This window comes from Odocoileus virginianus, chromosome 10 (genome assembly GCF_023699985.2).
Source record: "Odocoileus virginianus isolate 20LAN1187 ecotype Illinois chromosome 10, Ovbor_1.2, whole genome shotgun sequence".
Lineage (NCBI taxonomy): Eukaryota > Metazoa > Chordata > Mammalia > Artiodactyla > Cervidae > Odocoileus > Odocoileus virginianus.
The window spans coordinates 5723552-5751393 of record NC_069683.1 but is presented as its reverse complement, the minus strand read 5'-3'; the positions used below and the strand labels follow the sequence as shown (position 1 = coordinate 5751393).

The 27842-nt window shown below is 38.6% G+C and overlaps 2 protein-coding genes across 2 annotated transcripts in view; one reads left to right on the top strand and one right to left on the bottom strand.

Annotated features, from left to right (window-relative positions):
* The window catches only part of GVQW3 (GVQW motif containing 3), a 28517-nt gene extending 27285 nt beyond the window's left edge, over positions 1 to 1232 (bottom strand). The window contains exon 1 of the mRNA XM_020892763.2: positions 192 to 1232. Within this exon, the coding sequence (XP_020748422.1) occupies positions 192 to 656 (465 nt within the window). The 5' untranslated portion in view covers positions 657 to 1232. The remainder of the gene's footprint in view (positions 1 to 191) is intronic.
* An 82-nt stretch (positions 1233 to 1314) lies between these two features.
* On the top strand, positions 1315 to 27679 carry THAP12 (THAP domain containing 12). Its single transcript, XM_020892778.2, has 5 exons — positions 1315 to 1736; positions 14996 to 15116; positions 18745 to 18852; positions 23886 to 23922; positions 25388 to 27679. Exons 1-5 carry the CDS (start codon positions 1648 to 1650, stop codon positions 27319 to 27321), a joined length of 2289 nt encoding a protein of 762 aa, XP_020748437.2. The 5' UTR covers positions 1315 to 1647; the 3' UTR covers positions 27322 to 27679.
* Positions 27680 to 27842: the final 163 nt, after the last annotated feature.

Below are 27842 nucleotides of genomic sequence, written 5' to 3'. Positions count from 1 at the left end.
GGTTCAGCCACCCCACATTCTTTTCACCACAGTGTGAACCAATCCTGAGCTGTCCTGCTGGGAAGGCTGGTTGAAGACAAGTTTGCAGCAGCTGGCTGGCAGGGGAACGGATTTTGGGGATGAGATACAGGCAGAGGCATTTCCCCACCAGCTTCTCACTGGAGATGACTGCATGCTTCAGAACTCCTTACCTTTCTCCTCACACATGAGCTGCTTTTCCTAGTTTCCTTTGAAAGATCAGAGCAAAAGTGAAGTTTTCGGGGTTTAGGCTCATCCTTCAAAATACCTGATATAACTTTTGCAGATACTTTCCTCATATTCAAGTTTTCTTTCAGAATGAGCCTAACAGTTTCTTTATCTAAATTTAACTCTTCGGCCATCATCCTCACGGTTAACTGCCTATTCGAACAGACCAAGTCCTTGACTTTCTTGATATTTTCATCCGTCCGGTGGGTGACAGGACGACCACTTCTGGCATCATCTCGAATATCTTCGCGTCCTTCTTTAAACCTTTTGTGCCAGTCGAAAACTCTGGCCCTTGACATGACTTCATTCCCGTAAGCCTCTTTTAAAAGATGGTGAGTCTCACTTGCAGACTTGTTCAGTTTCACGCAAAATTTGATGCTAATCCTTTGTTCTAGATATCGGTCACTCATTTTGGGGCTTAAGCAACACAAGAACGTTAAAACGCCACAACTGTGAAGGAAAGACGGAGGGATAAATCTCTATAGGGGTGCAGGTGAAATCATGCCGCTATTCTTGCTCCTCTGGAAGCCTCATGAGGTAGAAGAGTAATTGCTTTTCTGAATTTTAGCCCCTGGGGCTTCCAATCTAGAAGCTAACGGGGCCACAGTGTAGCTGCAAAACTGGGTAAAATGAAATCTCCTACAACCCACGTCTGCGTCCAACTCGGGCACGAAGATCTGATGGGCGTGTGCAAATCAGTCACCAAGATCGTCCCGTTGCCTGCGGCTCTGAAGAGTCTAAGGCAATTTCTGCAGTAGAAGCCTACGTGGTGGCAATTTAAACAAGCAAGAAACGACGCATCGGTGTTGTAACGTGCAGGCTCGCTCCAGATCCGCGGAAACCCGCGCACGCCAAACCTACCGGAGCTGCAGAGGGCTTGGAGCCTCTAAGAGTCCCTGGAGGCACGCCCACATGCGCCATTCCCTCCCTTCGCGGGTAGGCCGCGCGCAGGCGCACTGCGGCAGCCTGCCCAGGCCCCGCCTCTGCCTCGCCACACCCGAGCGGGCGCGCTTCCTTGCGCGTACCCGCCCGCGGAGGAGAAGGCGGAAAGGAGGGGGCGGGGAAGGAAGGCTGAGGGAAGAGAGGGCACCCCCGGGCGCCAGGGTGCATTGTGGGAAGGAGGCGGCAGCGTCCCGGGCGGGCGGGAGGTGCACCAGCGGCGGCGGCGGCGGTAAATCCTCCCGGCCGCTCACAGCACTGTGGAGCCGCGTCCCCAGCCCGGCCTCGGACCGCGGCGCCCCTCCTGCCCCTCGCGGCTTCTCGCCCGCCCCTCCCCCCCAGCGAACCGGCCCTGACGAGCCGGCCGGCCGGCCTGGCTCCCCTCCCCGGCCCCGACGGGCGGGCGGGCTGCCCTGAGGAGGCGGGGAGGGGAGGGCTGGGTCGGCCGGCGGGCAGACAACGATGCCGAACTTCTGCGCGGCCCCCAACTGCACGCGGAAGAGCACGCAGTCGGACCTGGCCTTCTTCAGGTTCCCGCGGGATCCGGCCAGGTGAGCGGCGGGCGCCGAGCTGGCAGTGCGGGCCCTCCTCCGCGGTCCGCGCTGCCAACCGCCGGCCCTGGGCAGGCTCCGGGGCTGAGGGGCGTGGGGGGCACAATTGTCGACCCCAACCCGGCTCCGAGGTGGGGAGCGGGCCTCGAGCTGTGGGCGGGCGGGCGCGCGGGGGCCTCGGAGCACGTGCGTCCGCGGGGGCTCTGCGTGTTGGGCACCACCTGAAATAAGAGGCAACTGGGCGACACGAGTGGGTAAGGTGGGTTCTTGCCCTTTTTCGCTTGCTGTGTGACCTCAGACAAGCCGCTTTCCTCTCTGGGCTTAGTTAACCTAGCTGTCAAAAGAGGGACCTGGAATCTGGTTGTGGTCTCCGGGGCCCTTCTACCCCCGGGACAGTGTTTCTTTTTGGAGTCTGACCACCTTTGATCTCCAGTCACAACTGCTCCCTCCTTCGGACTTGCTCATGGTTCAAATTCTGTTTCTGACCGTTACTCATTATCTCACTTGGTTAATGTGGGGATAACGGGCGTGGGAGAGGACGGGGTACGCGGGAGGGCTTGGTAGTTGTTACTGAAACGTCTTCCTTAAGGTAACCCACCCGCTGTCACTTGTATTTAGAGAGTGATAGAGTAGGGGCTGTATTTGAAAGTCTGAGGATTTTTCTTGGCATGTCTTGTTGATTCATTCATTTCCGGTCAGTACCTACTGTGTGTGTCAGGGCACTAACGTTAGAGGTCCCCGAAATTCAGAATTTATGAGACAGCGTTCCTGCCTGCAGAAAGCTTACAATACATTTAAGGAGGTAGATATATAAATAGGCGATTATAATATAGCATGCTGTTCTACAAATATTTATAGAATGCCTACTATGTACTAGGCATTGTTCTGAGCATTGGGAGAGAATAGATAAAACGAAATCTCTGTTCTCATGGAGTTTACATTCTAGTGGGGAAAATTAAGTAGATACACCGTCTATCAGATGCTGATGAATCAGTTCAGTTCAGTCGCTCAGTAGTGTCCGACTCTTTGTGATCCCATGAACTGCAGCACGCCAGGCCTCCCTGTTCATCACCAACTCCCGGAGTCCACCCAAGCCTATGTCCATTGAGTTGGTGATGCCATCCAACTATCTTTTCCTCTGTCGTCCCCTTCTCCTCCTGCCCTCAATCTTTCCCAGCATCAGGGTCTTTTCCAATGAGTCAGCTCTTCGCATCAGGTGGCCAAAGTATTGGAGTTTCAACTTCAACATCAGTCCTTCCAATGAACACCCAAGGACTGATCTCCTTTAGGCTGGACTGGTTGGATCTCCTTGCAGTCCAAGGGACTCTCAAGAGTCTTCTCCAACACCACAGTTCAAAAGCATCAATTCTTTTTTTTTTTCTTCATTTATTTATTTTTTTTGGACTCTTGTGGGAGAAGTCGAGGGTGGGATGTTTCGAGAGAACAGCATCGAAACATGTATATTATCTAGGGTGAAACAGATCACCAGCCCAGGCTGGGTGCATGAGACAAGTGCTCAGGGCTGGTGCACTGGGAAGACCCAGAGGAATTGGGTGGAGAGGGAGGTGGGAGGGGGGATCGGGATGGGGAATACATGTAAATCCATGGCTGATTCATGTCAATATATGACAAAAACCACTACAATATTGTAAAGTAATTAGCCTCCAAAAGCATCAATTCTTCAGTGCTCAGCTTTCTTTATAGTCCAACTCTCACATCCATACATGACCACTGAAAAAACCATAGCCTTGACTAGATGGACCTTTGTTGACAACGTAATGTCTCTGCTTTTTATTATGCTTTCTAGGTTGGTCATAATATTATGGATAAAAAGCAAATCTTTGACGGGAGGGGGCCGGGAGGGTAGCGAAATGGGAGTAGTAGGGGAGGCACAGTTGCTATTTTAAATAGGATTATCAGAGAAGGCCTCAGTAAGAGAGTCTTATTTGAGCAAAGACCTGAGGTAGGTAAGGGAGTCAGCCATGGAAGTATCCAGGGGAAGTACATTTCAGTCTGTAGAAACAGTAAATGTAAAGGCAGGGCATGCTTGTTAGAGGTACAAGCAGGAGTCCTCAAGCTGATTTAAGGAAGGTCAGTCACTCAGTGGCGTCTTGATTCTTTTCTTCACCCCATGGATTGTAGCCCGCCAGGCTTCTCTGTCCATGAAATTCTCTAGGCAAGAGTACTGGTGTGGGTTGCCATTCCCTTCTCCAGGGGGTCTTCTCTACCCAGGGATCCAACTGTGGTCTGCCCCATTGCAGGCAGACTCTTTACCTTCTGAGCCACCAGGGAAGCCCAAAGGGATGTGGAAGAGGGAGAGCCGAGACCAGAGAAATGTACCTGTGTTTGTGTTAGGTGCAAATTGTGTAGGCTGTTGTAGGCTGCGGAAAGCAGGATGGCATCCTGAGGGAAATAGGAAGTCATCAAAGGGTTTAGAAGAGAGAGACTTATACGTTTAACAGAATCACTGGCTGACTTGATGAGTACATTGTAGGGAAGCAAGGGTGAGAGCAGAAAGACCAGTTAAAGGCAGTTGCAATGATCCAGGTTTAATTGCAGTAATCCAAGTTTATAGAGGTGGAGGTGGTAAGTAGTTGTGTTTGAGGTTTATTTGGAAGGTGAGGCCAGCAGGATTTTTAATGGTGTAGATATAGGTTGTAAGAGAAAAACAGAAGTCAAGAATGACTCTAGGGTTTTTTGCCTTTAAAAAAAAAAAATTGAAGTATAGTTTATTTCCAGTGTTGTATTATTTCTGCTATACAGCAGTGATTCAGTTATATATATATATACACACATTCTTTTAAAAAATTTTTTCCAGTACACACATTCTTTAAAAAATTCTTTTACAGTGTGTTTTATCAAGGATATTGAATGTCATTCCCTGTGCTATACAATAGGACCTTGCTGTTTATCCATTCTATGTATAATAGTTTATATCTGCTAACCCCAAATTCCCAGTCCAACCCTCCTCCACCACCTACCCCACTGGCAACCACAGGTGTGTCCTTTATGTCTGTGAGTCTGTTTCTCTTTAGTAGATAGGTTCATTTGTGCCATGTTTTAGATCCCACATATAAGTGATATCATATGGTATTGTCTTTTTCTTTCTGACTGACTTAGTATGGTAATCTCTAAGTCCATCCATGTTGCTGCACATGACATTATTAAATTCTTTCTTATGTCTTGTGTAGTATTCCATTATAGATATGTACCTCCTTGTCTTTATCCATCTTTTGATGTACATTTAGATTGTTTGCATGTCTTGGCTATTGTGAATAGTGCTGCTATAAATATGGGGGTGCATATATCTTTTGAATTACAGTTTTGTCCAGATAAACGACCAGGAGCGGGATTGCTGGATCATACAGTAACTCTGTTTTTAGTTTTCTGAGGAACATCCCTACTGTTATAGTGGTTGCACCAACTTACATTCCCACCAACAGTGTAGCAGAGCTCTCTTTTCTCTACACCCCCTTCAGCATTTGTTATTTGTAGATTTTTTAGTGATGGCCATTCTGACTCATGTTAGGTGGTACCTTGTGATTCTGGTTTGCATTTCTCTGATGATTAGATGATTAGTGATTTTGAGTATCTTTTCATGCGCCTGTTGGCCATCTGTATGAAGAATGACTCTTAAAATTTTTAACGTGAGCCTTTTTTGAGCTATAGAAGACTGGGAAGAGCAGGTTCAGTGGAGGACTATAAAAAATTTGATTTAGGACATGTGAAGTTTGAGAGCCCTGATAGACATTCAAGAATAGATGTCTTTCTTCATACATATCCATAAATGAACTCAGAATTGTCCATGTTTAGATCAATGACCTAAATACTTAAGAGCCAAAACTATTAAAAGATATACAGGTCTGGAATTTAGAGACTTCCGGACTGGAGATTGTGAATATGGGCATTCTCAGTATGGAACTGGGTAAGTGAAGTAGACTCTGTCTGAGGATTGAGCCCTGTATTCTTAGTGTTTAAAGTTCAGGGAGATAAGAAGGAACAACTAACTCAGGAGAGTGAGGAATAGCCATTGGGTTCTGTGGGAGCAGAGAAGAGGAGCATCTTAATCTGATTGGGCCTCTCTCTGTTACTTCCTTGGAGCCCAATTGAAAGTATATTTCACTTGCATAATGAAGGCACCACCAGTCAATTCTGGACCACAAGTTGTTAATCTTTATAGGTAGTGAATACTCTTTTCATTATACTCCATAGTTGGGGAGTATGGCCTGTAGGGGCTTATAGTCTCAGATTTGGAAGGAGTTTGTAGATCTAGTGCAGTATCCTTTGAAGTGTTGGAATTCCCTCAGGAGTAGTGGCTTTTAAACTTTTTTGGGTCTCTGTTCCTTTTGAGAATCTAATGTAAGGACTGTTAAAAAAAAGACATAGACATGTTTTCGTATCAAGTTATTTATGGATCCTTAAGAGGCTCTGCACATTTCTGACAGGTGGACCTTTGCTAAAACACCTCTAGTGTCAGTTCCTTTGCTTTATGAGGGGATACTTGAGGATTCTGGACAGCATTGACTATTGTTTCTTCCTTGTATTGAGTGGAAATGTGCCTCCCCCTTATAATTTATGCTTTGGAGATCCTACTTTTGTTCTCAGGTGACAGTGAACAAAGCTGTGTCCTGTTTTATCTATTTTTAATTTGTTTTTTGGCCTTGCCTTGCGACATGCAGGATCTTAGTTCCCTGACTAGGGATTGAACCTATGCTCCCTATAGTGGCAGTATAGTCTTAACCACTGGACTGTCAGGGACTGGCACTGGACTCTGCCCTGTTTTATTAGGTTGGTGAAAAAGTAACTGCAGTTTTGGACCGTGAATTTTAAATCATTATAACTAGGCTCAAATACATCTTTATTAATCAAAAGAGGAATAGTTACAATCAAAATATTTTTGCCAACAAGAAATAAGTTTGTTTATTCCTGTAGTGTAAAAAATGGTGTTTCTGGATTCGACGAACTCTTGGAGAGTATTTTCTGCCTCTTGCTGGTTGTGGAAGTGTTTTGTTTGAAAAAAAAAGTTGTCCAGATACTTGAAGAAGCAATAGTTGGTTCATGAGAGGTCAGGTGAATATGGCAGATGAGGCAAAACTTCGTAGCCCAGTTCGTTCAACTTTTGAAGCATTCGTTGTGCGATGTGCTGTGGAAGAGAATTGGGCCCATTCTGTTGACCAATGCCAGTTGCAGGCATTGCAGTTTTTGGTGCATCTCACTGATTTGTTGAGCATACCTCTCAGATATAATAGTTTCACCAGGATTCAGAAAGCTATAGTGGATCAGATGGGTAGCATTAAAATGATGTATTAACCACATTTATATAAGAATGTATTCCACTCTCAAACAGCAAAGTTCAACAACGCAAGACCGCTATTACTTTTGCACCAACCGATATGTAAGAGCCCTTTGAGTATTTCATGACCAAATTATGAGCTTTTTAAAAACTCTTTTAAAAACATCTTTATTGAAATGTTCGCATACCATACAATTCATCTATTTAAAATGTGCAGTTAAATGGCTTTTGGTGTGTCATGTTATTAATTTAACATTTTTTTGATAAAAATATGCAGGCGTGTCTTGGTGTCTGTAGAGAATTGTTTCCAGGAATCCCCTGCAGTTACCAAAATCCATGTATGCTCAAGTCCCTTATGTAAAATGGCAGTAGTGTAAAATTTGCCACTTTAATCATTTTTTTTTAAAGCATATTTGAGTGTGTAATCCAGTGGCATTAGTTACCATTCATTGTGTTCTGCATTCATCACCGCTGTCTACTTCCACAGCTTTTTCATTATCCTGAGCAAAAACTTAATTATTAAGCAGTAACTTTTTACCCCAGTCCATTTTGAGTCTTCATGAATTTTTCTGTTTTAGGTGCTTTATACTCATATTATCTAAGTCAGTCATACAGTAATAGTTCTTTTATGTCTGTCAAATTTTCTTAATGTATTGAAAGTCTTAACTTTGTATCAGAACCAAAAATCAGTACTACAGAATTTCAAATTCTACTGTATTTGACAATTTTTCACTGTGCCTAGAGTTTATTATAATAAAGAAATAGTTTCCAGAGTTGCATACTGAATTAATAATTGTATTCTTAGAGTTAGTGGTTATAGCTAGTTTTTTTTTTTTTTTCCTTCTGTAAACGGGTTGTAGGGAGGGTTGATAAAAGGTGACATTGCCAGCCCATCTATTATTCAAAAGTTAACTCACATTGTTAGCTAACCATCAATATAAATATATTTAATGCTATTGAATAGTATATTTCCCATTCATTATATTTATAAATTCCATGCACATGAAAAAAAAATTTTGGTTGCCCTGGATCTTTGTTGCTGCACTCAGGTTTTCTCTAGTTGCAGTGAGTGAGGGGTATTCTTTGTTGTGCTGTACAGGCTTCTCATTGTGGTTTTTTTTGTTGCAGAGCATGGGTACACAGGGTTCAGTAGCTGTGACACAAGGGGTCATCAATTGTGGCTCGCAGGCCCTAGAGCGTGGGGGCTCCAGTAGTTGGGGCGTACTGGCTTTAGTTGCCTGTGGCATGTGAAGTCTTCCCGGGTCAGAGATCAAACCCATGTCCCCTGCATTGGCAGATGGAGTCCTACCCACTGTACCACCAGGGAAGTCCCTCTGCACGCTTTGAAAAACAACTATTTAGAAGTAACTTAAAATTCAAGAGTATAATTAATACATGGCACTCTGTGGAATTTCGTACCCTAATACCTCATATTGCTTTAGAAAAAGTAGCATTAATACACTTTAAATATATATTATATATATATATAATATAATCAACTCACCTTAGGGCAGTGGCAGGAAGATAAGTTACCTAAAATTAAAAATTTTTTTTAAATGCCTAAATTGCCTCAGGGTGGCTTGATTATTGCCCAAGCTTAGTAGAACTGACCCCCAGATCAGGTGAAGATACAACTAGAGCTAATGAATTGCTCTTATTATTAGAGTGAATTGGGCAGTTGAAACATTCTTCTTTCTTCTCAGACAGTACTGACTTTCCTCTGAGGTGGTGAGGTCTTACAAGATTCTTTGGTAGTTTAATCAAAGTTAACTGAAAGTTGGTATACTCTAATGTGTAAAATGTAAAATGATGGTTTCCAGGCATTCAGGAGGGTCCCCACGACCCTTTCACGGAATTTAAAAGGTGAAAACTACTTCATGATAACACTGACATGATTTGCCTTTTTTGTGCTCATTATCTCAGGAGTGTACTGTGGAGTTTTTCAGGGACTTTATAAAATTATGAAGTCTCTACTCGGATAAGTTATATATTGTGTTTTATAAAATTTTCTAAGTATGACTTCAGATATAGGTGTTTAGTAGACATTTTCTTGGAAATGAACAAAATAAGCCTGCCACTTAAAGAAAAACAACTGACAGCCAAGCATTCAAACAAAAGTTAGAATTTTGGAAAATTTATATTCCTTACCTTGAGCCAGACAACTCTCTAATTAGACTTTTCTGATGAGATCAGTGGTGATATTGATAAATGTGACTTTTAAAAAATATATCATATAATGAAATGTGTTACCATTTAGCCAGTCTGCCAAACTTACTGAACTAATATTTTCCAAACTGATAAATTCATGATTTTACAAAGACATACGTGGATAGAAGTTCTATTCAAAGTGTAAGTTAAGAGTAGTGGATTTTAATCAAACAGTATGAAAAGGCTCATTGGTCTGGTTTCAAATTCCACATTGCAGCTAATCTTTTAAGAAACCACCGCTTGTGGAGTTTTGGTGTCCTATCAAAGAACATCCACAATTATGTAGGAAACAGGAATATTGTAATAGTCTTTTAAACTGCATATCATTGAGAAGTCATTTCTTTCTTGTACTTCAGCCAAAACAACGTATGGCAACAGATTATATGCAAAAGCAGATGTGAGACTGTAGCTTTCTTCTATAAAGTTAGACATAAAAGAGATTTGCAAAGATGGTGAACTGTGCCATTATTTTCACTAAATGGTTTTTGTTTTGGAAAGTATAGTTATTTCATTAAATGTTATCTATGATAACGTGTAATGGAATTTCTATTTTTAATGAAATAACATTTTAAATTTCTAAGTTGTAGTTTCTGTAGTCATAAATATTGATAGATTAAATGCATGTAAACAGAATTTCTTTAGTTACTCAATAATTTAAGGGGTAAAGGGCTCCTGAGACGATGATGTTTGAGAATCACGTAAAGTACTTTCATATGATCTTATTTAATCCTCCAAACAATGCTGTGAATTGTAATAATAACAATAATACTTATAGAATACTTCATATTCTGTGTGTCAGGCACTATTCTGTATGTTTTATGTAGACTATTTCAGTTAACCCTTGCAATAAATTTTGAGATAGTCTCTGCTTTCAGATGAGAAAAGCAGGCACAGAGAGATTAGCTAAATTATTCAAGATCCCAGAGAAATATCTAAAACCCCAAATGCAGGATAAAGTATGTAATATTATCCAAATTTATTTGACCATGAAACCTTTTTTTTTTTTTTAAATTGGAGCAATTCTTTGACTAGTGTTCTTTGGAATTTTGTTTTGGAAATCTTGCATTAGTAGGAGGCCATTGAAAGAAAAACTTTCAAACCTTGAAAAGGAGTGGTCAGTGATGGTTGACTAATACTAAAAGGGTGATTAAGTTGAAGACAGGAAGTGACCTTTGGATTTGGCAGGATGAAATTCATAACCTTTAGCTATTCTGGGTAGCTGTGATGAAATCTTACATGGGCCCACTCTGTCCTGTCCTGGATGTGAATCAGCCCTTTGTCCAGCTTATCCACACTGTATACACTACTTACCCATTAGTATTGGAAAGACATAGTATTTATAGGGGTCAGTACTATACGTGGTTTCAGGCACCCACTGAGGGTCTTGGAATGTATCCCCCATGGATAAGGAGGAGACTACTGTACATGGAGGTAGAATAGTCTTACCTACCTAGGTGTTTGTGTGTGTGTGATGTACACACTCTTTTCAAATCTGAAAAATGTTCCTCAGTAAGTGACATATGAGTGAAGATATAAAGACAGATCTTTGTATAGATTTTCCTATGCAAAGGAAGTGAAGAAAAAGCAACAAGAAGAGTATTCTAGGTTGAATAAGCAGCATGGGAAACAGCCCTATGATAAAAGGAATCACAGTGCATTCATGAAACTGAAATAAGGCATGTGAGGTGGCAAAGAGAAAGGGTGGTGTGATATGAAGAGGGAAGAGAAAACAAGGGTTAGATTGTACAGAATCTTGTAAGACATGTGAGGAATTGGTTCTTTATCCTAAGAGTAATGGGAAGCCACTAAAGGATCTTAATCAGAGAAAGATAGTATTCTCAAATTGGTTTTTTAAAGCATTTTCCACTAGGAGAAGAGGTCACAGAAAGGTAAGACCAGTTTGGAAGTTGATAGATTTGGGTAATCATTCCATTGTGCCAAGGGAAAAAAAGGACACAGAACAGTGACGGGGAGAGCTAGGACAAGGAAAACATTAGGTTTAAAAAAAGGTTGAGAGATAACTGTAGAAGTGTATATGTGCTGTGTAAAGAAAGACTTGTGGTCATATGTAATTTTTATAACTTACTGATGTAAAACATATATACACAGAAGATCACAAATCATAAGTATATAGCTTGTTAGATTTTCAGAGTAACATGTCCATGAAAATTTTGCCCAGATTAAAAAAAAAAAAAAGAATATTACTAACATCCTAAACTTCCTCTCCCTTGTGGTCCTTTCAGTTATTATCCTACTGTCCCCCGTGGTAGGCACTGTTTGACTACATGCACATTAGATTAGTTGGTTATTGAGGGGGAGGGGAAGCGTGATGGGAAGCTGTTTTATTGGTATATGACATCCATAGGGAAAAGTGCAAAAATGATAGTCTAGAATTTGATGAATTTTTGTAAGGTAAATTACACAGGTCATGTTCAAGATCAAAAACATTACCAGCACCTCAGAAAGTGCCCAGTCCTGGTTGTTAACCTCTCCCTAAATGTATCCGTTGTTCTCACTATCATTACTATGTTGAGGGGGTCTCCAAGCCACCCCCATGTTCACAGATTCACTCGGACTCATAGAACTCAGTATATAGTTGCACTCAGTATATAGCTGTACTGTATATAGTCCGTATATAGTTGTACTCACAGCTAAGATTTCTTACAGCAATGTAGTAAGAGCACACATCTGCATCCTGAGAGGGAAAAGACAGAGGTAGAGTTGGAAGGATCTGTGTGTAGTCTTCCTTATGTTCTCTCCCTCCCATGTCTGGTCACTCAGAGTCCACTTTTCCCCAGCAGTGAAAATGCAACATTTGTGCCAGAGAAGCCCTTAGAGACCCAGTGCCCAAAGTTTTTATTGGGTTCTGGTCACTTAGACACTCTCTGCTTAGTATATGCTAAAATTCCAGACTCCCAGAAAAAGGACAGACTTTCATTAAAAGTCATACTGTTTGCACAAACAGTCAAGGCACTAAAAGTCACCTTATCAGTTAGAGGAAATTTTTATATCAGTGTAGAGAAGCCAAGTTCCAACATCAGCCAAAAGACCAGCCTTACAAACAAGTCTTTCTGAAGATAGCAGCTTGAGGCCTGCTGTGTTAAATAACTCTTTTTCTGTACAATCACCATATATGAGTTTTGCCTACCCTTGAACTTAATATGAAAGGAATTATATATTGTGTACCCCTGACTTATTTTGCTCAACACGTTTGTGAGATCTAGCTAGTTCATTCCATTGCCAAAATAGTAGTCTGTATGTAATAGTATACCACAGTTTATCCTTTCTATCCTTAATGGGCAAAGTTGTTTCACCTTCTCATCAACATTTAGTATTATTTCTTTTACATTGTAGTCATTCTTACCAGTATTGGTAATAATTTAGTTACAGTTTTAATTAGTATTTTCCTAATGACTAGTGAGATTGAGCTTTTTAAAAAATTTTATTTTTCTTATTACTGAGCATTTTTTTTCATGTCTATTGGCCTATTCAAGTTTCTCATTTTTACATTTGATTGAATTATTTGTAGGGAGTTCTTCATATATATTTTGGATATGAGTTCATTGTTAGATTGGTATATTACAGGTCCCTTCTTCCATTTTGTGGGTTGCCATTTCACTCTTAAATGGTTCTTTTAATGAATAAGTTATTAACTATAAAGTAGCCTGATTTATTCATCTTTTCCGCTGGAGTTTTCTTCTGTTGACTTTTTAAGAGTTCTTTGTGTCAAGGTGATTAAGACAGTCTTTTATGTTATCTTTTAGAAACTATATTGTTTTACCTTTCATATTTAGGTCTATAATTCACTTGGAATTTATTTTTCCGTAGATGAAAGTGCAGGTCAAGATTCATTTTTTCCCATACAGATGGCCAATTCAGGACTATTGAAAAACTTTTAACTTCACCACTGTGCATTGACTCCTTTTCTTAAGCATTCACAGCTCTCCATTTTGTTCTATTTTTTTACCTTTGTGCCAATATCACACTTTTTTTTTTAAGATACATGCTTTTTTTTTTTTTTTTACTTCATCTTGAGTCATGTGGAAATTCCCCGACCTAGGATGAAACCTGCACCCCCCTGCAGTGGAAGCTCAGAGCCTTAACCTTTGGACCACCAGGGAAGTCCAGTGCCACAGCTTTAATAAGCTTTATAAGTCTGTCTGGTAATACAAGTCTTTCGACTTCTTCCCCCAAGATTTTTCTTGACTGTGCTGATCCTTTGAATTTCTATATAAAAAGTTTTAGAATGATCTTTGTCATTTGTCTCTCACGAAGAGACACGCATAAAAGAACTCGTTGGCATTGTGATTGTATTAAATCAATAAAGCATTTTGAGAAGAATCGATATCTTTAGGATTCAGTGTACCAATCCATGAGCTTGTGTATCCCTCCATTTATTCATTTAAATTTTTTTTCTAAAAGAAACAATAAAAATTAAAAGTTTTTTCTATTAGAAGTCTTATATATCTTTCATTAGATTTATTTCTACGTATTTGATATGGAACAAGTAGGTGTAGTTAATTGGGCCCACTGCTCAACTTATTCATGATTGAATCTGAGTGTTCTTTTTATCAGAAAGCTATTTCAGTTTGGTTCAGAAATAATACAGACAGTGATGTTCTGTGTGGAAGATCTCCAGAGATTTAAGATTTAAAAAGCAAACTTAACTCTAGCAATATGACATTTGTTTTATAGTGAGTTTTTATACCAAATAATTTAAGATGTTGAAATTGAAATATTTATAATCACATTGTACAACTATGTAAGAATGTGATTAAAATACAGACATCTTAGGCATCGTTACTGTGTATAGTAATTAATACCTCTTGGTCAAATGAAATGCTTTACAATTTTAGGTTAGATAATCAGCATTTCACCATGGTAATTTTGTTTTCCTGAAATTTCTACCAAGAGCTTAGTTCTGCTCTTTTAGATGAATAGAACATTTCTATCCTTTTTGGAAACAATTTAGAGCAGTGTCTGGTACAGTCCATGGGGTCGCAAATAATCAGACACAATTTAGTGACTAAACAGCAGCAGCAGCAGCTGACTCTTTATAAGGGCTTAATAAACATTATGGTGATGAAGATGATGTTAATTTTTTCCTTACAGATATTTAAGCACCTAGAGGACATGGACTTTATCTCAGTCACTATCTCTTAACACCATCTGTGTACTAGATTGTGTAGACACAATCCCTGCATTCATGGAACTTACAATCTAGTTTGCACGTATCATTATAGATAATCATGTTTATAATAAAGCAAATGAATATAGCCATTATGCTTCCGTAATAAACTCTATAGTTATTTATAGAACATCTACTTAGTGATTTTCTACAGTGACAATGTGTTTTCATATGCTTGTTTAAGTTGAAATCCTAGTGGGAATGTTAAGCTATTGGCCTCATGGTTGTGCAGTTTTTTGCTTGTGCTGCCGATTATTAAGTCCTCTCTGATGCTAGGATGTCTTGGGAGTTGAAAGATTCAAGTTTAAATTCTAGTTTTACTGCTAATTTTGTACGTGACTGACAAGTTACTTCTTAACCTTGTCTGTAAATGAATGTACTAAATGATTTCTGAGGTTTCTTCCAGCTCTCATTTTGTTGTTAATCAACTTCTTCAAATTATGTTATATTTTTGGGGTCTAGGGGAGCAGAAATCTATTGTCCATAACAGATATTTACCTTAAAACTGAATGCTGAAATTTACATGTTGAGCTCATAGTCCATAGTTTTATTTTGGCTCTATTTTTGTAGATGCCAGAAGTGGGTGGAGAACTGTAGGAGGGCAGACTTAGAAGATAAAACACCTGATCAGCTAAACAAACATTATCGACTGTGCGCCAAACACTTTGAGACCTCTATGATCTGCAGAACTGTAAGTGAGCAGAGGGTTTGTTTTTGTTTGTTTTGTTTTCACTCACTATTTGGTTGGAAATGTAAATCTTTATATATTAATGTTGGAGCGTATCCTTACACCCTGCCACTATTTTTTCCTTTAAGATGAAGACAGATTTGGTACTTAATAATACCTATTTTGTTCTTAAAAACCTCCGTGTGTGTGTGTGTGTGTGTGTGTGTGTGTGTGTGTGTGTGTGTGTATGTGTTTTAACCCTTCTATTTCTGATGCCCTATTCCCACTTTATCACAGGTCACCACTTTTTAAACTTATTTTGCAGCCTTCATAAAATTTTAGATGATTATAAAAGTGTATGTTTAAGGTGAATTTGACATTTTTATTTGGAACAGCTTCTCTAGAGCTTTTATATGAGTGAAATCTTCATCAAGGGATAGAGCTCTTTGCAAATTTTTGTGTGTACTGTTAGAACCTACCCTTAATTTTTATGTGCTGGATACAACAGGAAGCAAATTATACAGTTCATGTGACAAAAACATTTTCATCAGTAATTTGCAATTTCATATCAAGACCTGAATCTCTTAGTCTTATTACAGTTAACTGTGAATTTGTCCAGGTCACTTCTCCTCTCTGAGCCCCAATTTCTAATGAGGAATTTAGACCAGATAATTCCTGAGGTCTAAGATTTTTAACCGTCTGTGATTCTGTTACTGCTTTGATTCATAAAAGGCACAGATAAGACAGATTTGATTGAAATGAAGCAGACTTGAAACAATTAAAAACTAGTTAGGAAGACAGTTTTGTTAAGTATTCTTGCTTAGGTATGAAAGCAAATATTCTTGTTTAGGCATAACTGTCATCAGTTATTGGGATAGACATAAATTTAATTTGAAGATACACTATATATTGTTATGCAGCAATTTATTTTGATATTTTTTTCAGATACATTTTGCAGAGGCATCAGAAAACTAAAGAATGATTGGGTTATTTTATTTCTCAAAATTAATTGAAGCAGATACTTGTGAAGTCATTGGGAGGTGAGCCTATTCCGGTTCAACAGTTTAATCACAAATATTTGAGGGATATTTTTGCCTTGCTTTGTTAACAGGGTAATGATCAAAATAAAAAATTTCATCTGTTTAAAAGGCAAACTTTATGTTCTTGACATTAAATAAAAATATCCCAAATTATTTTGAATACACATGCCATATGCATTAAAAAATTTTTATTTTATTAATAAATGCCATTTCTTAATCAGTTAATTCCAACAAGATTAATGTGAAAAATATAAAATATATAGTTCACTTCTATTCTTGTTTAGTCAGAGCATAGAACAGAACTATTTTTACTTTTTAAATTTCCACATAGTTTTTAAATCTTGAATCAGTTATTGCAAATGTGAGAGATTTTCTTTCTCCACATATAGAAGATATTGCTATTAAAATCTGGGTTATCTAATGTTTATACCCAAATGCTGTAAGAGTTTTGAATTCATTAGTTTGGCATTTAAGAACTCATCAGTAAACATTTGTGGTTAGTTCAACCAAAACCAAACATTATCTTTGATGCTAAAGTAAGATCATTACTTTATACTCAAGCCTTCATTCAGCAGTTAAAGATTAAATTTTGATACTGAATAAAATTGTCATGCACAGGAATAGAATGTAGCCTTATTTGGCATGGGTACTTATGAGTAGGTGTAAAAATATTGCATGTTTTTCATTCATGTATTGTTTTTTGGTCTATAATACCTTTGCTTTATAACAGATTAATTTTATATGAAATTTTAAAGTTCTCCACGGTGTTTTATCCCTCCTCTGTTTATTTAATTGGAAGGTATCAAGACTTGACTCTGTATATGGATACGATTTTGCTTTTTGAGATGTTTGCTAAGCAGGAAAGCTAAAGCCCTTAGGGTGTGGTATTGTGTTTGTGCCCTTCAGTGATTGTGTACGTATCAATCCCTGATTCAAACTCCATAGTAGACTGAGGATAATTGGCCCAGCACTAGAAGTTGAATGTCATTAAGAAATAGATTTTCTTCTTTGTGTTTTCCCTGAGGCTTGTGATTGAACTATAAAATGTTGAATAGAAATAGAAATTCTTCCCAAATGTGTTTAACAGTTCTTTAGATAAAACTTAAGTGTGTTGTCTTTAATTATATACTTTTCCATCATATTTTCCTAACCTTCTTTCCTCGAGTTAAAAACATATGGGGATTGTTACTTTTGTTTGACATATACTTTGAATGTGCTTTATTAGCTTTGAAACAATCATTGCTCCCACAAAAGCTTTTTAAACTGAAGTGTTTTGTTTTTATCAGTGCAAATTTGGGAAGACATTAAAGGCATGGTTTCTTTGGACTAGCTAAAGGAATGTAGTAGCAGTTATTCATCTGTTACTCTACCTCTTAATAAACTTCTTGTCCCTACCTGACCTGTGGTCTGTCTGGCTGTGGGAGACTGTCACTATCTAAATTTGCTTCCAGCTTCTAGTCAGATTGAATAAAGTTATAAGGATAGAGAATGGTCACCCTTCAGTGATAAAACTATTATTAGAAATACCTGGTTCAGTGTTTGCAAAAATGTGATTATGTGTATAACTTGTGGCATATGAGTGGCACATATCAAGTGGCACTTGTGGCATATATCAAGTGGCACATGAATCAGTTTTTATCTTAAGTTTTATAATATGTGTTAAAAATATAACTGGCTCATCAAATCATTATTTTGTAGCTTTTATTCCTTAAGATTTTGTTAGTTAAAAAAGTGAGTCAACTATGAAAAAGTATAGGTGGTTGGGTAACTGAAATGGCGAGCATTATGATCATTAGTGTATGAATAACTTCATGAAATTCAATACCTGAGTTCTATTCAAAAGAAGAAACTGAGTCCAGAAAGGGAAAGTATTTGTCCATGGTCTCAGAGTGAGTCACAGGTAGAATAAGGACTAGCCCCTAAGCCTCCTGTGGAAGTATTAGTGGCTCAGTAGTGTCCAGCTCATTTTGACCCCATGAACTGTAGCCCGCCAGCTCCTCTGTCTATGGAATTATCCACACAAAAGAATACTGGAATCGGTAGCCATTCTCTTCTCCAGGGGATCTTCCCAACCCAGGGATCAAACCTGGTTCTCCTGCATTGCAGGCAGATTCTTTACTGCCTGAGCCACCAGGGAAGCTCTTGGTCTCCTGGGTCCTCGTCAGTATTATTTCTCAGTGCCTTAATGCTTCTCACTGATAGTAGCGAAAGAGGAGTGAGTGGCAGGTAAAGGAGGGAAGAGTTATTATGAAATGTAAAAGAGGATAGCTAATTTGAGAAACTTCTGTGCCTGCTTTCCTTTGTAGGCTCATGGAAGAACAGAAAAGTAGCTGGGAGATTGAATTAGAAAACTGTTTATAAAATACAAATACATTTTACTTTTTATGCCTATCATCAGTTCAGTTCCTTCATTTATAATAGTAAGATTGCCAGAAGGACAAATGTAAAAGGAGTTAGAAAGCTGATCTGGACTGACATCATCAGTTCTGCAAGTCTCTATGCTTTAGAATTGGTGTTGAAGTACTACTGGGGAAATCATTAACAATCAATTTTGTTTGTGTGTAATGTATTCTTAAGGACTGTTTCTGCATTAACCCATTTTTCTTTTTCAGAGTCCTTACCGGACAGTTCTCCGAGATAATGCCATACCAACAATATTCGATCTTACCAGTCATTTGAATAATCCACATAGTAGACACAGAAAACGAATAAAAGAATTGGTATGTCAGTGTGCTTCCAGCTTTTCTATCCTCTATAATATTATGATGTCAAGTATAGATGCATTCATGTTAACATTGAACCAAGTTACTTTCTATATCAGGTGTAGCATGGGGGATTAATGCCATGGTTATTGAAGTAGCATGGACCTAAAATGTTTAGTTTGTTTTAGTATTTGCTTTGGAAAGTCCTCCTCAAATTTAGCCAGTTGATACTTGTTGACTTGAGCCAAAGTATGCTGTTAATTCAGTTTAGTTCGGTTCAGTTCTCAGTCGTGTCCGACTCTTTGCCACCCCATGGACTGCGGCATGCCAGGCCTCCCTGTCCATCACCAACTCCCAGAGTTTACTCAGACTCATGTTCATTGAGTCAGTGATGCCATCCAACCATCTCATCCTCTGTTGGCCCCTTCTCCTCCTGCCTTCTGTCTTTCCCAGCTTTAGGGTCATTTCAAATGAGTCAGCTCTTCGAATCGGGTGGCCAAAGTATTGGAGTTTCAGCTTCAGCATCAGTCCTTCCAATGAATATTCAGGACTGATTTCCTTTAGGATGGACTGGTTGGATCTCCTTGCAGTCCAAGGGACTCTCAGGAGTCTTCTCCAACACGGCAATTCAAAAGCATCAATTCTTTAGCTCTCAGCTTTCTTTATAGTCCAACTCTCACATCCATACATGACTAATGGAAAAACCATAGCTTTGACTGGATGGACCTTTGTCAGCGAAGTAACGTCTCTGCTTTTTAATATGCTGTCTAGGTTGGTCATAACTTTCCTTCCAAGGAGTAAGCATCTTTTAATTTCATGTTAATTTCATGCTGTTAATTATGGGCTACTAAATCATTTTCTTCCAGGGAAGCAGGAAAAAAACTCACCTCTTCCTTTGTGGTAAAGAAAGTGGGACTGAGGTATATTTCTAGAATATTTTGGCACACAGGGATTAAGAAAGGGAAAGAGTGAAAGTTAAGACATGGGTAGTTTTACTAGAGATAAGGATTCCATCACTATTAAGTACTGACAGGGTTTATAAAACTTTTAAGTCTCTCTCTGTGGCATCTTTGTGCATGTTTTTATAAACCTTTGATATCCTTAAAACCTACCTGGTTTTTGTTGACCTTAGATGAACAAAATGAAATTACTCAGACTCCTCAGACAATGGCTTTCTGTCATCATTGCCACCAGGAAGCCCCTTATTTTTTTCCTTACTACCATTCCCATTCCTCACCTTCCTCCATTTTGTATCCATGCTCGTGTACTAATGAGTCATTTCAATCCATTGGCTATGTGCTTTTTAAAGATAACATTTGTTTAGTTTTCCTCATTTTCTTCTATATTTATCTTTCATAATCAGATCTTTGATCCATTTGAATTTGTATGGTGTCCGGTAGAGACCTAATTTACCTTTCTATTTATAAGGATCAAGTTTTCCCAACATAGTCTGTTAATCAGCCTGGATAAGATGCTGCTCCTTACATTGCTTTGTATTACATCATTTTCAAATAGAGTGATTTCTTAAGTCTTCTTTTTCAAAATTGTCTTAGCTATTTGTAGACTTTTATTCTGCTATGTGAATTTGAGAATCCTTTTGTCATATTCTAGAAGTTCTGTTGAGATTTTCATTATAAATACTTTGAACTAATATTTTTACAATGTTAATTAGTCATATCCATGAATGAAAAAAATACAATAAAATAGCTATCAAGTAGCATAGCAGTCACTGACAAAGCTACTAGTTCTTTGAAAAGACTGTTAAAATACTTTCAAAACAGTACTTCTCCAGTGGTCCAGGGGCTAAGACTCCTCACTTTCAATGCAGGGGGCCCAGATTTACTCCCTAATCAGGGAACTAGACCCCACATGCCACACGCAACTAAAGGATTTTGCATGCTGCGGTGTGGCTCAGCAGTAAAAGAATCTGCCTGCAATACAGGAGACTTTCAGGAGACTTGGGTTTGATCCCTAGATCAGGAAGATCCCCTGGAGAAGGAAATGGCAACCACGCCAGTATTCTTGCCTGGGAAATCTCATGGTCAGAGGACCCTGGTGGGCTACAGTCCATGGGGTCAAAAAGAGTTGGACACGACTGAGCAACTAAACAACATGCTGCAGTGAAGATCAGAGATCTTGTGTGCTGGAACTAAGATCCAGTGCAGCCAAATAAATAAACACACAAAAAAAATTATAATAATTTAGAAGTGCAGAAAGTAAAATTTTGAAAAATTCTCAGGATTTTTGTTGTTCTTTAGAAGAGAACGTGTACATTCTTCCTTAATTACTTCCTAAATTACAGTGAGAGTATGTATTTCTGGTTAAAAGATTGTTTCCGCCAGTTAAAAAGATTATTTGTTTGACTGTGTTGGGTCTTAGTTGAGGCTCATGGGATCTTTGTTACATCATGTGGGGGTCTTTTAGTGTGGTCCATGGACTGTCTGTAATTGTGGCACAAGGGCTTAGTTGCTCTATGGAATATGGGGTCCTCTTTCCCCAAGTAGAGATCAGACATGTGCAGCCTTCATGGCAAGGTGGCCACTGGGCCACGAGGAAAGTCCCTCCACCAATTTTGAAGATCTTTTTTTTTTTTTTTTTTTTAAGATTAATTCTAATAGTCTACTGGGTTTTCTTTGTAGTTGATTGTATCATCTATAAATAAGGACAAATTTGCCTCTTCTTTCAGTCTTCCAATTTTAATGTTTTCTGTTGCCTGTCTTATTGTTTGGTCAGGATCATCTCTAGAACTGTATTGAGTAGTCCCAGTAATGTCATGGCTGATACACTTGTCTGATTCCATTAAATGTGATGTTTCCATTGGTATTGTTAGGTAATTTTTTTTATCAAGTTAAAGAAATACCCTTTATTTTCTTTCAGTCCTCATATTCAGAGGTTTTTTTTGTGTCTTACGGAACTTATCAATATTTTCATTGCATCTGTTCTTTTTTTCCCTCTTCTTTAATGCTTACTGAATAACACTGATGGATTTGCTGATGTTGAACCATCTTTGTGCAATTGATTGTAGTATATTTCTTTTCATTTTCATATACTGTTCGATTTAGTTGGTCAGTTTTGCATTTATAAGTCTTGGCCTGTAATTTCTTTTCACGTGTTCTTCTTACACAGTTAAGATATCAGGGATCCGTCAGCCTCATAAAATGAGTTAGATAACTTTTCTTTTTTTCTCTCTTAATTATCCTAGAAAAACTTGTATAAGGTAGATATTGTCTGCTCTTGAAAGTTAGGTTGAACTTGATAAAACCATCAGAGGGCTTTGGGTGGATGAGGGAATATTTTGATTACCATTTCTATTTATTTATTTGTTTCTCTTTCTTCTTGTGCTTTATATGTTTCTAAAACTTTATGAGCTTCACCTAGAGTTTTAGATGCTTGCCTTTCTCTGCTCCTAAAATTACTTTAATAGTCTTTTCAAAGAAAGAGTAGTGAGTTTTATCACTGATTGCCATACTTATGAACTATTTTATTGGTTTCTGCTTGATTCAAAGGATTTATTTTTTGGCTCTTTTTTAGCTTCTTAAATTTTTAACTTATTTATGTATATTCAAAGCTATAAATGTCTATATTTTAGCTGTATCCTATAATTTTAGACATGTAGTGCTTTCATTGTTCAACTGTGAGTGTTTCATAATTTCCCCTGTTTCTTTAACGTAAGATTGTTTTTATTTTTAGTTTCTAGACATGGGTTTATTTTTTAAAACTTTATGCCCCCAAATGTTTTATGCATAGAGGGTATGTATAGTCTATGTGATATTCTTTCTAATTTTTTTTGCATCCATTATTGCTGTTGACGTCAATGCCAGTCTCATTCTTGTTCCTTTTTAGGTGAATGCATTTTTCTCCTTTAAATATTTTCTTCATATTTGATATTTCAAATTTCACTAAACTATATCTGAATGTGAGGTTTTTTTCTGATACTGTACAGTTCTGAGGAATCCTCAGTTTTTATTTCTTCATGCTTTTCTTCTGCTCTGTTTTTTTTCTGGGACTTCTCATAGATGAATGCTGACACTGCACATCAGCTTTCTTAGTACCATGAAGCAGGGGTGAGGAGCTCAATCACTTCCCATCGTGTAGCTATCATTTCCTGTTCTCTGCCCCTCAAGGAACCTCAGATATCTTACAACAGGCACACTCTTCCAGATCTGCCATCCTTGTAACTCCACAGCCCATAGGATAAGGAGGGAATGTTCCAGACTGCCTAACCTGCTGACATTTTATCAGTACCATGTCCTGTGCTTCCCAGCAGGTACCCTGCTGTCTCTAGCTGCCACTGGTACTGCTGCTTTCATGCCCTACAACAGTAATGGGGTGGGTTGTGATCTAATAATTATTGTGGGTTAGAGGGAGAGAAAAGGACACATTTGGAAAGTTCCCCAGTCTAAGCCTGAATATGTCACTTGGCTCTCTATGCTGTTTGTATCCATTTCTCTTCCATTTTGGCATTGTCACTTTCTCCTTCCCAGAGATTTCTTGCAGCTTTCATGTTAGGTTCTGGGATCCAGCAAATCCCTTTTACATGACATCCCCTGGGTTAGATTTGGGGAGGGGGCATGATTTATGGACCTTGAGTTTGACCTCAAGTGCCATCATATATGTTCATGCCTTTTATTAGCCAGCACATACTTGTAACCCCAAATTATGATGATTTAGGTATAAAGTAAGTTAAATAATGTATTCTTTACCCTCTTGTATTTTATTATAAACTTGGAGTCATTAGCAGATTATTCTAGTTTTCTTGCCATCCATCTGTTTGAAGAATGTATTCTTTATGAAGAATTTATGCTCTTGAAAGCATTAAATTTGGGACTTCCCTGGTGGTCCAGTGGTTAAGATTTCACACTTCTACTGCAGAGGACATGGGTTCAATTCCTGGTCAGGAAACTTAAGATTCCACATGCTGCATGGCATGGCCAAAAAAAAAAGAAAAGAATTAAATATGACTCATAATATGCTTTTTACTTGAGTCTGTGATGATATACTGGAGTGCAGTTTTCTTAAAGATAATTCTTTCTTTTTTTCTTATCATTTAGAGTGAAGATGAAATCAGGACACTGAAACAGAAAAAAAGTAAGTGATAGTGTTAATGACTCAACTTCTGAATGCCTTTTTAAAAGGCCTTGACCTGGTAAGGACAAATAAATACGTTTTATGTCCAAAACCTACTGTGAGAATGATGTAAGAGTGTGGTAGGCATTGTCCTGTGGTCTGCAATTGTCTGTGAGATAAAATCTTAGCTCAGTTAGTCTTTATTGAGTACCACTATGCCAAGCACTTGGCCTTCTGTCTTTCCACTAGGTGCTCCCAGTGTGGTAGGGCACAAGGCAGAGTATCTCACTGTAGGGAAGGAAAGGAGCCGAATCTCTGTCCATGCAACCTGTGGTGCATACTCAGTTCTTGGTAAATATTTAAAGAATAAGTGCTGTTGAGATACTTGGCTTTATGGAGAGTAGGAGTCACAGTAGGTGTTCTCCAGGTGCTGATGCCTGAGCTGTGTCACCAAAGAATGAGGACTAGAGGAGTTTTTGTTCTTGTCAATTATTACTATTAATCTTCCTTTCCTATCTCTTCCTACTACTGTTACTATTATTAGCATAACTTTTTACTGAGTGCTTACTGTGTGCCAAGTCATTAAGAGCTTTGCATATATTCATATAATTTTCACAGTAACCCTGAGGGGTAAGTACAATTACTTTCCCCCTTTATAGATGAAGAGACGTGGAGTCAGGCAAAGAAAGGAGCAAAGGATATTCTGTGCCTTGAAACTGGGTGCCAGATTTGGGGAACTACACATGCATTTTGTTGTTCGAGCTTCTATTAACCCATGATGGTTAAAAAATGAACCTAAAGGGGCTACAGGGGCCAGGATTTACAGGGTTGTGAGTGTGACTATGGTCAGAACCCTTAACCTCAGGGCCTCAGTTATCCCATCCACATATGAAGAGATTATGCTGAGATTTCTATTAATAATATACTAATATAGCCCTAGAAATTGCATGAATATAATTTGTAGTGTATTGTCTCATCTCTTATATAAAAGTATTGCTTAAAAGTATCAGCATGGACCTTGGAGCCAGACAAGCTTGGATTTGAATTTTCACCTCTATCTGTGACCTTGGCAATTATTTACTGTCCTCATTTGTTAAATGGGGTTGATAACATGCCTGTAGAGGGAGCAGTGTGCTACGTAGAGGACAGCACAGTGCCTCAGTAAATGTTAGTCCTTCCTGTCCTTTTTGTGAGGGCATGGACCGTCTGTATATGTAATATGCCTTCTTAAATTCATAAGAAATTGTTCCTCTCAAAATAGCATTGACATGTAGGATGAATATATATTCATTCATAATGTTTGTCTCCTCCACTAGAGTGTGTCTTAATTTAATCTCTGCATCTTAATCTGTGGTCTAGTAGGTGACTCATGAGTGTTGAATGAATGAATTTGTGGATTTTAAATATTTAACCAGTCAAATATGTAATTTTTTGTTTGTATGATTCCTTATGAGCCTGTTTATAAAATTAATTCTTTGTTTTCCAGTTGATGAAACTTCTGAACAGGAACCAAAACATAAAGAAGTAAACAACAGCAATGCTCAGAATCCCAGTGCAGAAGAAGGGGGTGAAGAGCAGGATGAGGACATTTTACCTTTAACTCTTGAAGAGAAGGAAAACAAAGAATATTTAAAATCTTTATTTGAAATTTTGATTCTTATGGGAAAGCAAAACATACCTCTGGATGGACATGAAGCTGATGAAATCCCAGAAGGTCTTTTTACTCCTGATAACTTTCAAGCACTGCTGGAGTGCCGGATCAACTCTGGTGAAGAGGTTCTGAGAAAGCGCTTTGAGACAACAGCAGTGAACACACTGTTCTGTTCCAAGACGCAGCAGAAACAGATGCTAGAGATCTGCGAGAGCTGCATTCGGGAAGAGACCCTCAGGGAGGTGAGAGACTCTCACTTCTTTTCCATCATCACTGATGATGTGGTGGACATTGCGGGGGAAGAGCACCTGCCTGTGTTGGTGAGGTTTGTCGATGAAGCTCACAACCTGAGAGAGGAATTTGTAGGCTTCCTGCCTTATGAAACTGATGCAGAAATTTTGGCTGTGAAATTTCACACTACAATAACTGAGAAATGGGGATTAAACATGGAGTACTGTCGTGGCCAGGCTTACATTGTGTCTAGTGGATTTTCATCCAAAATGAAAGTTGTTGCTTCTAGACTTTTAGAGAAATATCCCCAAGCTATCTACACACTCTGCTCTTCCTGTGCCTTAAATATGTGGTTGGCAAAATCAGTGCCTGTTATGGGAGTATCTGTCGCATTAGGAACAATTGAGGAAGTTTGTTCTTTTTTTCATCGATCACCACAACTGCTTTTAGAGCTTGAAAATGTAATTTCTGTCCTCTTTCAGAACAATGAAGAAAGGGGCAAAGAACTGAAGGAAATTTGCCATTCTCAGTGGACAGGCAGGCATGATGCTTTTGAAATCTTAGTGGACCTCCTACAAGCACTTGTTTTATGTTTAGATGGTATAAATAGTGATACAAATGTTAGATGGAATAACTACATAGCTGGCCGAGCATTTGTCCTCTGTAGTGCGATAACAGATTTTGATTTCATCGTTACCATTGTTGTTCTTAAAAATGTTTTATCTTTTACAAGAGCCTTTGGGAAAAATCTTCAGGGGCAAACCTCTGATGTCTTTTTTGCAGCCAGTAGCTTGACTGCAGTGTTACATTCTCTAAATGAAGTGATGGAAAATATTGAAGTTTATCATGAATTTTGGTTTGAGGAAGCCACAAATTTGGCAACCAAACTTGATATTCAGATGAAACTCCCAGGGAAATTTCGCAGAGCTCAGCACAGTAACCTGGAATCTCAGCTAACCTCTGAGAGTTACTATAAAGAAACTCTAAGTGTTCCAACTGTGGAACACATTATTCAGGAACTGAAAGATATATTCTCAGAACAGCACCTCAAAGCTCTTAAGTGCTTATCCCTGGTACCCTCTGTCATGGGACAGCTCAAATTCAATACGTCAGAGGAGCACCATGCTGACATGTACCGAAGTGACTTACCTAATCCTGACACACTCTCTGCTGAGCTGCATTGTTGGAGAATCAAATGGAAACACAGAGGGAAAGATATAGAACTTCCATCCACTATTTATGAAGCCCTTCATCTACCAGACATCAAGTTTTTTCCTAATGTTTATGCATTGCTAAAGGTCCTATGTATTCTTCCTGTGATGAAAGTTGAGAATGAACGCTATGAAAATGGGCGAAAGCGTCTCAAAGCATACTTGAGGAACACTTTGACAGATCAAAGGTCAAGTAACTTGGCTTTGCTTAACATAAATTTTGATATAAAACACGATTTGGATTTAATGGTGGATACATATATCAAACTCTATACAAGTAAGTCAGAGCTTCCTACAGATAATTCAGAAACCATTGAAAATACCTAAGAGACTTTTTATATTTGATATTTGAAAAAAAAAAACTTCTAAGAAATTTAAAAATATCTTACAGAAAAGTTGTAAGGGTAGGCCACTTAATCACTGAATATCTTGACCTGTAGGCCTCCCATTGAGTACATTAGTCATTGATAATCTGCCTGTTTAAATGGCCTGTTCGAATGCCCATGCTTTGGAGACCTAACTGTTCTTCCAGAAGATAGCACTGAAAGTACCAATATTACAGTTTTCTGTGATATCTGCTAATGGCACTTTGGAACTGTTTTAGTTAAGTGATTTTAGACATTAGGTTTATCACTGTGGATCAAATTGTCAGGTATTAAGTTATCGGATCTTTGAAAAAATAAAATTAGAGGAGGTATGGGAGGAAGGAATGCATTTTGTAAAATGTTACAGTGAAGCTCATGACTGACTTTTGAATAGTAGGAGTTATAAGTATGCTATTAAAAATCTGTAAAGGACAGTTAAGAAAATTATCAGACTACAAGAGAAATGTGTAAGCTTGTCAAACA

Bases quoted from the DNA above. Each gene is read 5' to 3' on its own strand.
- THAP12 (XM_020892778.2), top strand. From the start codon at position 1,648: ATGCCGAACTTCTGCGCGGCCCCCAACTGCACGCGGAAGAGCACGCAG. The intron at 1,737-14,995 runs GTGAGCGGCGGG...CTATTTTTGTAG, and splicing joins TTCCCGCGGGATCCGGCCAG to ATGCCAGAAGTGGGTGGAGA. The intron at 18,853-23,885 runs GTATGTCAGTGT...CTTATCATTTAG, and splicing joins GAAAACGAATAAAAGAATTG to AGTGAAGATGAAATCAGGAC.